At 28.3% G+C, this 12,276-nt stretch overlaps 1 protein-coding gene across 1 annotated transcript in view; it reads right to left on the reverse strand.

The window, feature by feature from the left end:
- Positions 1-4,385: 4,385 nt before the first annotated feature.
- Positions 4,386-12,276, reverse strand: part of LOC115880656 — a 164,420-nt gene continuing 156,529 nt past the window's right edge. Inside the window, exons 6-7 of the mRNA XM_030897934.1 lie at positions 7,669-7,934; positions 4,386-7,139 (exon numbers count right to left, since the gene is read on the reverse strand). Of these exons, the coding sequence (XP_030753794.1) occupies positions 6,790-7,139; positions 7,669-7,934 (616 nt within the window). The 3' untranslated portion in view covers positions 4,386-6,789. The remainder of the gene's footprint in view (positions 7,140-7,668; positions 7,935-12,276) is intronic.

A 12,276-nucleotide genomic window follows, 5' to 3' on the forward strand; every position in this document is an offset into this window, starting at 1 on the left:
ATTAGTGTTTAGATTATATTATAGTATATTTAACAAAACTTTGGTTGCACGTCCTCAATGACACCATGCGCATGCGTCATCTTATGGAGTTTGCTGGTAGTCGTATTATGATGTGTAACCAAAGTTTTGTTAAATATACTATATGTATACAACTTTGAATTATGAAATATATTTTTATGTATAGATAATTTCAATTGAATTTTCTTACTACAGAAAGCACTCCATTAATATATTTAATGTATAAAATTTCTCAACTGTATAAATATGACAAAATATATGTTTCATTCCATTGTATATAAGTAAGATAATGAATTTTTTGGGGCACAAGCCAGTGGTGATATGTTACCTATATTAGCTATTAGACTATTTAGACATTATTATTAAGTTGCAATTTACAAAATCTCTTTAAAAATATACATTATTAAGTTTAATAAAAAATAACCATCCTTGAGAGATATAGAAATGATTAAATAAAAATGAAACATTAAATTGAAGTTTAAAAAATCTTAGTAAAAATTAGATTTGTTTCAATTTAGCGAATAAACTTTTATGAACGCATCTTGGAATTTATAGTTTTATACAGGGTGTAAATAAATAAGTGTAAAAAATAGTATTTTTTGCACTTTTTAAAAATTGTTTTTTTTTCGTTCATACGGTATATAAGCTGCTTAAATAGCCACATCACTTACTATGTTTTTATCTTTTAACTCGTTTTGATATTATATCCTCTGTATATAAATAACTTTCAGTTTATAAACTATTTTGTCTCAACACTTCTTTTGCGTTGCGTATATTTATTTACACCTTTTATATCATACAAATTATAATATATATAGTACTATTCTTTTAAAAGTTCCTCAATATGGCCGACCTAGTTACGAAAATTGGTAATTTTTTTTTAATGAAAAATAAGTTGGCGTTAGTGAATTCAGAAATTGATTTACTCTTTGGTTAACAATAATGTTTTTCAGGATTGTCAAGTTGACGTTAAAGTTAGGTTATTAGGTGGTTGTCATAAATAAAAACATAGATTATTGAAATTATTTAATAAGAATAAAGGTATTTTACCGCAGATCCGAAGAGATTTTACTTAAAGGTATTTTATAAACTTTCTCAGTCAGAATATTAACTCCCCTGTTTCTTATATTTCAGTTAAAGGGACATAAGAACTATAGGAAGTGAATTTTTGTTTTCATGTTTTGATGATATCTGAGAGTTCCTAGAATTATCAAGATTATTGAATAAAAATAGTTGTTTAATAAGTGAAATTAATAGAAGACTTGGAAATAGGATGATGCTTTTCATGTTATAGTTGATAGATCACCCCATTACTCTTAATTTGTTTTTATTTCAGTACAGTTAATCACAAATTGAATTGATGTGTGCAAAAACAGCTATATATACTCAAACATCTTATTTAAATAGTTCTTTTATATACTGTTAAACTGTATCAACTACAAAGTATTTAGCAAAAAATTATAAAGTAATAAATTTTGTAGATATAATTTATGAAAATTTATAATATATAAAGATTAGAACACAATCCTCTGAAGGAAAAAGAAATACTCAAAAACTCATTACATATACTTTATTAAAAATAACAACATACAAAAACATCCATGCAAACTGTAATAATCAGAACGTTATCCACATTATACCTTTATTAAATTTGTGTCCACACTCCTGTCAGGAAAGCCAGAAATGTTTGTTTAAATATTAACTTATTTTAAATTGTCAGAAACACATCAGAATATATCACAACCACAACTATAGGTTAATCAGTACTAAATTTTATACCTAGTAAGTGATGTGTTAACTAACAAGTATATGATAAAAAACAATTATTAATATAGAGTGTACTATACAATGTCCTGCTTATTTATGAAATGATTCCCTTCAAATGTGAGGAATACCAGTAAAATAAAACATAATTTTTGGTTTGGTTTGGTGTTTGATATTCTGACTACATCTATTACAAACCTTAAGTGCTTTTAGTGAGTAACTGTATTTTTTATTATTCTTTGTGTATCCTGTAAAGTAATATATATATATATATATATATATATATATATATATATATATATATATATATATATATATATATATATATATATATATATATATATATTTCAAGAAATATAAAAACAATGCAATAGATATCAAACAGATTCATAAAAACTACTTACAATTATTGTACATAATTATATATTTCAAGTGTTATTTGATGTTTGGTCCCATTACCAACATTACCTTATTTAGGTCTTCTCTACTAACTCAACTTTTAAACCTGTTTTAAACCTTCTTTATATTTTAAAACTGATTTACAACAATCTGTAATGCCCGCGCTGTTTCCTGAAATATAAGTTTTAATCTATTTATTATCATTTAGTACATATTACAAACCTGAAAATTACTGATACGAGGAAACTTCTCAAAATAATTAGAGACCTTTTTACAAACATCTGGACTAATTTATTTTCACGAATTTGTGAACGAGTCAATGTTTTCGAATACGTTTTTAAGCGTTTTACACATTTTGAATATCTTCCAGCCTATTCGTCAATTCTTGATCGGTGAAAGGATTATTTATAACTATATAATTAGTACTGCAGGTTGCAGGTTAAATAAAAGAACAAAATCAAGTAGAATTTGTGAATAAAAACTGGAAAAATAATGAAAATATTTAGAAAAAGGAACCGTACACGTCAATGTCAGCCAAGTGTCAGAGTTCAATTGGATTTACCACAGATTATCACTTCGAACGATTTGAAGTACAGTCGATTCTAGTTTAGAGATTTTCGTTTTTTAAGCCTCCCATACTGAAGTCCGCCATATTGGGAAGTTTTAAATGAATACAAGTATAGCAATATATAAGTAATTAATAAAATTATGCTCTACTTTTGTAATATACTGATATTTATTAAATTAAACATGTAGATACGAGTATGTGTACGTCTCTAGTCACATTTTGTGATATTTTCTTTATATTTTATTTTGTTTTATTTCTACACCAATGTACTTGGCCATACGTGTGCAATTTTTGTAAATAGATTTGTTATCAATAAATAAAACCCCACAAAGCAACAGTTGTTTGAAATTCTTTATTAAAAAGAAGCATTTTACATTTCTCGTACTAAAATAAATTTTATAGTTATAAATAAAACATTACACACATTTCCTACATAAATTACATATTTCCTTTTAGGTCTGGAATATTAAACAGGAGCGTTACATATTTAATTTTGTACCCTGAAAATAAATTCAGTTATTCTTAGTGTCAAAAAATTAAACAAATTTTTATTATGAGATTTACATTCAGTGTACAAGACTGTGTAGTCCAGTAAATGAAGGTTGAAACTACGACCTAATTCGTCGACCTGGACTTTGTGTAGGCGGATTGTGTACCTTTTGGGGAGATGGGGAGTAGTTTAAGGGGAAAAAGTTGTAACACCGTGCTCGGCCAGCTTTGGCCGAAAAAATGGCCCCAAATGGTCTAAAAATCAGTTTTTCGCAAATATCTGCCAAAATATGCATTTTACAAAATTTTCCTAGAAAGAAAAAATGAATCTTAGGTAATAATAATAATAATAGCTCCCGTATATAGCGTTTAATGCCTTGGGAGTAGCAAGGTACAGCTTCCCATGCTAGAGCCGTTCGGTATACAAGGAAGGTAATGTAGCTAGTACTACGCTTCAACCGCCTATTATTACCTCAGGATTGTGAATCCCAGGTACTCATTTAAGGCTGAGTCGATCTAGATACCCAAACTATTTTTATTTTAATAAAAATAGTCGGCTGATGAAAGGCCGGGTGTAGGATTCGAACCCACTACCTTGAGATTGGTAGACGAGAGCCTGTACCTCTACGCCACCGAGCACCTCAAAAAACAATTGTTTAATAACTTGGCTAAAATTTAATATTTTTTGATGATTCAAAGTTCATTTAAAAGGTAGAATCAACAGCTATTACATTTTCGAACTTATTTTTCGAACTGTCATTTTATAATAATAAAAAAACCGGGCAAACATTTCTTAGCCTAAACATCTTTACAAACTTACTCATATTTTCATTAATAATAGCTTATTTGTCAAGATATTTTGTGCTTAAAGAGACTCTAAGAACAACGGTTAAAAAATCTTGACAAATAAGCTATTATCAGTGGAAATATGAATACGTTTCTAAAAATTTGAAAATTTTTGGGTTAAGGAATGTTTGCCTGGTTTTTGTATTATCATAAAATATGACAAAATTTAAACAGTTCCAAAATGTGATAGCTGTTGATTCTACCTTCTAGATGAACTTTGAATCATCAAAAAATATTAAATTTTAGCGGAGTTATTAAACAATTTGTCCAATCAATGAATGATACGCTTTTGAAGACTATCTTCGGAGCGTTAATGACTAAGAAAATTCAGGGATCTTCGAAGCGGAATACTAGTTCTACCTAAAAAATGATACAGACCATTTTTGTAGGCAATTACCTAAGCTTCATCTTTGATTTCAATAAAAATTCTGTAAATTGCATATTTAAGCAGATATTTGCGAAAAACTAATATTTGGGCCATTTGGGGCCAATTTTTTTGGCTAAGTACGGGGTTACAATTTTTCCCCTAAAGCTACTGTCCAAGATACACAATCCGTCTAAAAAGTCAAGGTCGACGGATTACGCCGAGACTTGGGTCTTTTCATGTCCTTATTTACTGGACAGATGTATGAATATAAAGTTGGTAATCACTGTATTCTTATAAGTATACTTTGAGATGGAACAGTTTATTCATATTTTACGACTAATCTTACAATATAAACAAACTTGCAAACACTAACATTGATCAGTCATTTTAAAAATTATCTTTGTTATATACCAAATTTTCCAAAACCCATTTATTTGTTCATAACTTAGAGTGATATGAATCACATTAAATTTTTTGCATTTTTGTCTTTGAAAAATCTGGTATACAAAAATTTATCAATATTTTTTGTCGTACGTTTTAAAACACTTACAATAATTGCCTTATAATATTATATAATATAAATATATATACTTTATTAGGAATGTGATATGATTCTAGCTTTATTATCTTATTTTTGATCTTTTATCTAATACAAATATAAAAGCTATCTATGCTTTAGATATAACAACTTTTTTAAATCAAAATTACGATATATTATATACAATTTATAAATGAAAAAATAAAATAAAAATTAATAAAATACTTGTGTGCGTTCTATAATATTAGTAATAATAATTTAAAATATAAAAATATAAGAATTTTATTATCAATACTTAAATTGTTTTGGAGACTTTATAGACATTCTTTTACACTAATAAACATTAATTTAATTCTACTATAATGATCTATATATAAACAAAAATATAATAAGTTTTTATATTAAAAAAACTGAAACAAACAGAACAAAGAGTACAAACAAGAACTGGGATTAGAAGTTGGCAGGTGAAATTTCAATGTAATCTTGATTATATTTACTTGCTTATATTGACTTGAGAAGGAAAGTAAACACAAACAAATTCCAATTTTTCTGGAATAGTGAAATTAACAATTTTTACCCCAATAATAAAGTAAATACCATGCAATCTAAAAAAATCTTCGTCAGAATTTGTTTGGAAATGAACATCGCTGTCATTTTATATGTATAATTAGACGGTAAATGGTCATCAATCGTCATTTCTAAGCTAACTTGACGACGTTTTTTCATTATATATAATAATCTATACTCTCATAAATGTTTAATTTTATGTAGTACATAGAAAACTGATTTTAAATTATGTCATGAGAAAATACAGAATATTGCCGCTGTCTATAATTTTTGATTAAATTTAAGTGAATTTTATAAAACAAATTGCTGTCCTGTACTCTATATTTACAAAGCTTATTTCTAAGCTGTTATTCCACAAATTTGTATATTAAAATTTTAATTTAAAAATAATAAACATGCATCATAAGACTAATGTATTATAAATTACTAAAGAACATTTTTTACTTATTTTACACCATTTAATTTATTCAAGGTTACAAAAAAGTAGCATTCGTAGTTACAAAATTATGAATATTTCTCAAGCCTATAATATACAGAGTGAATCTTAAATAAGTGCAAATATTTTTAAGGGAAGTATATTACTACCCCAGAAAATTTGGCATTTTTTGATTTTTTTTTGCATTGTTTTTTAATTTTTGGTTAAAACACTTAATATCTTCATGGTGGTAGATTAAATTTGCAAGAAAGAAAACCCAGAGTTTTCTAGGTTTTCTTTCTTGATGTTTATCCAGTGACTCAAAATTTAAGAGAAAAATAGATATTTTTTTTAATTTTCAAATTAAAATATCTCGGTTATTTTGGACTTATTTGAAAAATGGCAAAGAAACATTATGTTTATTTATCGAGATCTACCAGCCCTGAAAATATTATGCGCACTTATTTAAGACTCGCCCTATATAACAATATATAACAAATATGTTATAAATACTTTACCATAAACCACTGCTACTTTGACATTTTCAAATGTATACCAGTATGTGTAATATATTTTTTATTTTATATAAATGTACAGTTTATGTTAATAATAAAGTTAACAATAAATTGGATTTTTTTCTTGGTACTCGGTACAAAAAGTCTCTGGTGAATTAATTCAACATGTCTAATAAAAAAGCTTATAAATTCCAAAATAATATCTAAATAGCAATATTTTACGGTGGTTCAAGAAACATTTTTAACTTTGTATTAAAATACTGTCGCATTAAATTTATTCTTAGAAAATAAGCTAAATTAAACTTATTTCAAGGAGGATGAGTTCTGTTTGGTACTCTGCGTAGTGTACTCCACATCGCTGGTCACACTTTCTTGCGTACCATCGCCAAATAAAACTTCCGGAAATGAATCTTGTTCTCCTGTCAAAACACCAGTCACTGTTTCTGTATCTTCGGCTGTAGTAAATTCTGTTGGTCTTGTAGTTGGTTTGGGAGTTGTCGTTGTCGCTTGTGTGGGTCTTAGAGCTCCACCTATCGGTATGGACGGGACTTTAATGGTGGCGTAGAGTACTTTGTCTATGTAGAACATGGTGCCCAAGTTGTAGACGAATACCTCGCTTTCTACGATGACAGCTTCGTTGATATGAACATCGACTAAGAAAAAAAAGAGTTTTACTACAAGAGAGAGATCATTATTCTAGTTATTTACAGAGAAAATATACCGTTTTAATTTCAAATAGTTCTTTAAATATATTCGCTAAAAAGGAAGATGATTACACATAATGAAGTTTTTTTACTTTTTACAAATATATGTCATATATTTCACTATAGTTTGTAAAAGTTTGTAAAAGAGTATATTGTAAAATAGTATTTATTAGAAGTAAAAATAATATTTTTTGTGGCGAGGCAGTACGTCATAGACAGACGTTACAGGCGAGGCACAAAAAGTACATTTTTTCTCCGAATAAAACACGTTATTTTTTTTTAAATCTCACAAATAAGTTTTCAACGATTTATTATTTCACCACTAATTTGGATGAATGCTTATATGGAAATTAGAGGACAAAGTTTTACGCTAACTGAAACCACTAATTTCGAGGTTCTGAATGAAATTTAATATATATTTGATTATGAACTCGCAGTGTGCTTTGTCACACAACATATAAATATGAATAACTTTTACCTGGAGTTCTTTCTACTGTCAATGTTTGGTTACCCAGTGTATTGAGGACTGTTCCATTTTTTAAGTCTTTATCATACAGTCTTCCTTTGACAAAATGGTTAAGGAGAATTTCTAAGCCCTCTCCGTTGGATAAGTAGTTATCGGGCATTTTGTCCAGACCTAGTTCTTCAAAAGCTGTATCTGTTGGTACGAAAAACGTGTAGCCTGCCCCCGAAACGTGCGGTGCGAGATCAGCTAAGTTGAGGAATCTGGTTATGTGCGTAAATCTGAAAAAAATATGTAAAATTATATATTTTATCTACAACCGTTTAGTTATAACGTTTTTACATCACTATTTTCTTAGTATTTCAGTTACGTTATGAGATTTATAACACAACTAGTGGTGTTATGGATCTATAACACAACTAGTTTTTATAATAACGTTTGTAACTATAGTCTGAAGCATGTAACAATTCCCAACAATTATAATTAAAAAAATGTGACAAATGTCATAGTTAAAGGTGTTAAAGTTGGGCGACTTATAAACGGAAATTAAAACAGCATTTTCTTATTTTTCGGTTGTAGATAAAACGTTGTACATGACACGTGCGTTTAAACATGAAACTTAAAATTAAAAATTTATAGGTAAGTATTTTCTTCTGTACCATGTTCTTCTGTACTGTTTAAGGTAAATCTAATTTAAATTGCTAAAGTTATACGGTATGTTAAAATATTTATATGGATATTTCGCCACTGCACTGCAAGAAAATCTACAAAATAAAATAGTTATTTTTTGTAAACACTTACTTTTACTGCGTTAAACCCAAACGGAAACTACTTGTCAGAAGTTATGTTTACAGTTATACAAATTTGCCTAACAAAGAAAAAAATGCTTACCGTTTCGGAAATTTTATCTCTTGTTCGTTTATAATTTTTTTTGCTTCCGACGACGGAAAGACCAACCCAAAACGTTTCCGAAACGTTAAGCATTTTTTTCTTTGTTAGGCAAATTTGTATAACTGTAAACATAACTTCTGACAAGTAGTTTCCGTTTGGGTTTAACGCAGAAGTGTTTACAAAAAATAACTATTTTATTTTGTAAAATATTTAAATTGGTTGGTCATTTATATTTTAGTTTTTTTTAACCCTAATACCGCATGATAAAAAAACGGCATCCAGTTGGCTGAGAAATGACGATTGATGACATTTTCCATATAAATTTACATATAAATGACAGGAATCTTTATTTCATAGCCATCGCTGACACCGTTTTTTTTCGGTCATACGGTACAATAAACTGAGAAATTTAAATTTTATTTTAAACCAAAAACAAACTTGTTTGATTGTAGTTGTCTACAAAAACATAAATATTTATTTTTTCAGAGCTTAAAATTATGAAAGCACTAAAAATACAATAAGCCTAAATTTCAAAATAACACGTTCTATATTTTTAATTCAGAATTATTGAATGTTTGGAATAGAATTAGAATTTAGAATTAGAATGAGTGGGAGGGGGGTTAATCACTTCGACCTTACAGATCCATTGTGTCCCCCTTTCTTGAATCATAACTCATCATACAGTCCCAGGGCTTTGACAAAAGCCAGTATCTGGGACGGTTTTATAGAGGGTAGTTCTCCATCTCCAATATCAGTCGTACCAAAATTCATGGCACGAATGGTTGTCGTCTCGGCGCACTCAGTGATGAGGTGTACTGGTGTTTCACCATCTTCCCCACAGAATCTGCATTCGCCGTTTCTTCTTAGTTTCAATCTACTGAGGTGTTCATTGAGGAGACAGTGTCCTGTTAAAAACCCCGTGACAATCCGAAGATTGTTCTTACTCAGACCCAGGAAGATCTGTGATTTTTCTTGATCATAAGGATGTTTGGAATAGCTTTAATAATTTTTATATAGAATATTCTACAGATTATTGCCAACTATTACAATCACTGTCGGTTGTTTGAAGTTTGAAGCTTTTTAGCTTTACTTCATTAAGTAATTGTTATCAGGTAGTAATTGTTAGTTTAAAGTCTGACTTCATACAATGTCATTTTAAGAGCACGCCACTGGTTTATAATAGACGTATCTACTAAAAAACTAAAGTGGTCTTGAATAGCTGTATTAAGATGTTTTAAATAACTTTTTTCTTTCTTTGTGTTTTTTTTACTTCTGACGACGGAAGGAGGTATACCTCCTGAAAAGTTAAACCGGCAGTTCTTGCCGGTTTGGCTTTGTTTTATTAGTAACATACCACTGATAAATTGGTTTTCGGATTAACGCAGTGGTTTTTACAAAAAATACTTTTTTACTTTGTAGATTTTCTTCTAGGGGCGAAACACCCAGAAGTCTTTTCAAGAAATATTCTAGTTATCAGTTTGAATTTTGAATAATAAATAAATCCAAATCAAGTACTTATTTTCATTCTTCGTCTTAATATGTATTCTTTTAAGATACAATTCATATTCATTACAGTATCATAAAAATTCGTATAATTTACATTATTTGTAAACCAACCAAATTATAAAGAAACAATAATTATATATTATATAAATGACATATTCTACCAAAATTGGTGATCCATATCCTAACGAGTTATGCATTTAATTTTTTATTTTTAATCAAAAACAATCTACTTCGTTAGGATATGTCCAGAAAAACAAAATATTTATTTATTAAGCACATAACAGTACAAGTGAAATAAAAACAGCAAAGGTAAAAATTTGAAAATAACGTGTTCGGTATTTTTAATGCAGAATTATCGAGTGTTTCTAGTGCTTTATTGAATTTTCTGTACGGTATCGTCCCTGTGTGTTTTAATTACAAAAGATAAATGAATCAAAATCCAATCTCTGCGCAAACAAGCATTACCATCCGTTTCAATTAGTAGCGACTAATAAAAACAATTTTCAATTGTAATCAAATAATAAAAAAATAATCTTATTTTATAACAACTGTAATAATAAAGTGCATAGGTTTTTGTGCATTTTCTTTATTATTTTCATAGGTATTCCTATTATTTTTGAAGAAATAATTTAGAAGTAATTTTCCAAAATATTTTAGCTTTGTAGTCTATTCAAATTATGGTTCATTATGGTATTGGTATAAAACATCATGACTTATTTAAGAGTTAGAATAATAATAAATATATAAATATACAAATATGTACACCTGGCAAGAAGGACGGATAACAGATGGACCAACATGGAATTACAGCATGGTAACCACGAGGAATTAAGAGACGTAGAGGAAGACCAAATCTGAGATGAAACCATGATATTAGGAAATTTTCAGGAATAACTTGGGCCCGTGTAGCCAACAATAGACAACAATAGGCTCAACTACAAAGAGAGTATCTAAATATGTGAGGGAGGCTACTTCATAATTGTAAATGGTTAAATAAGCTGAAAATGATGATGATGCTGATAAAGGTAATGTAAATATACAGGATCTAAATAAAAAAGTGTGACAAAAATCCGAGGGCATTTTTCAAAAATAATAAAGTTTTTTTTACATAATTTTTTTTTTCTCTCCAAAAAATCCTATATGGGTATTTTGCCACCGCAAGAAAATCTACAAAATAAAATAGTTATTTTTTGTTAACACTTCTGGCGTTAAATTCAAACGGAAACTACTTGTCAGAAGTTAGGTTTACAGTTATACAAATTTGCCTAACAAAGAAAAAAATGCTTAACATTTCGGAAAGTTTATCTCTTTCCGTCGTCGGAAACAAAAAAATAACGCCAAAATTATAATGAAAGAAGCGATAGCCTCTAAAAGAAATATAAAAGAGGCTTTTTTAATACAATCTAAAAAATAAATGTATTGCTCATGCATCTATAGATGTTAGATGTTGATTTTAAAGAACATAACATAAATAAACATAATATACGTAAAATTTAAAAATAATCATACAGAAAGTTTGGGGCTTTTTGGTTTTACATTATTAAGTAATTGTTATCAGGTAGTAATTGTGTTAATTTTGAAGTTTAACTTGGGGGATATAATGTCATTTTAACAGAAAGTCAATGGTTCTTGTAGACGCATCTGTTTTAAAAAACTAAAGTGTTCTCGAATTGTTGAATTTAAATATTTTAAATAGTTTTTTCTTTATTCTTTGTATTTTTTTGCTTCCGACGACGGAAAGAGATAAACTTTCCGAAACGTTAAGCATTTTTTCTTTGTTAGGCAAATTTGTATAACTGCAAATCTAACTTCTGACAAGTAGTTTCCGTTTGGGTTTAACGCAGAAGTGTTTACAAAAAATAACTATTTTATTTTGTAGATTTCCATGCAGTGGCGAAATACCGGATTTTTTGGAGAGATGAATCCGCCACATATGTATAGAATTTTTTTTTTTTTTGATTTGACGTTTTCCTTAAACGTTAGTTACTTATATAAGGTAAAGAAAAATTAAAATATACAAGTCAATCTGAATTTATAAAAGTATATACTCCAGGCAAGCCATATTTTTAGATGGAATTATTAATAATTAATTTAATTTTATAGTTTGGCGTTAATTGCTCTTATCAAATAAATTATAATTCTCTATATGATTTTCTGGCAGTTCTATTTTCTACCAAACAACATTTGTGTAAGAATTTTCAATTTAATTTTGTCTTGATTCATATT

Source organism: Sitophilus oryzae, unplaced genomic scaffold, assembly GCF_002938485.1.
Source record: "Sitophilus oryzae breed Bouriz unplaced genomic scaffold, Soryzae_2.0 scaffold_1640_pilon_pilon, whole genome shotgun sequence".
NCBI classification, from domain to species: domain Eukaryota; kingdom Metazoa; phylum Arthropoda; class Insecta; order Coleoptera; family Curculionidae; genus Sitophilus; species Sitophilus oryzae.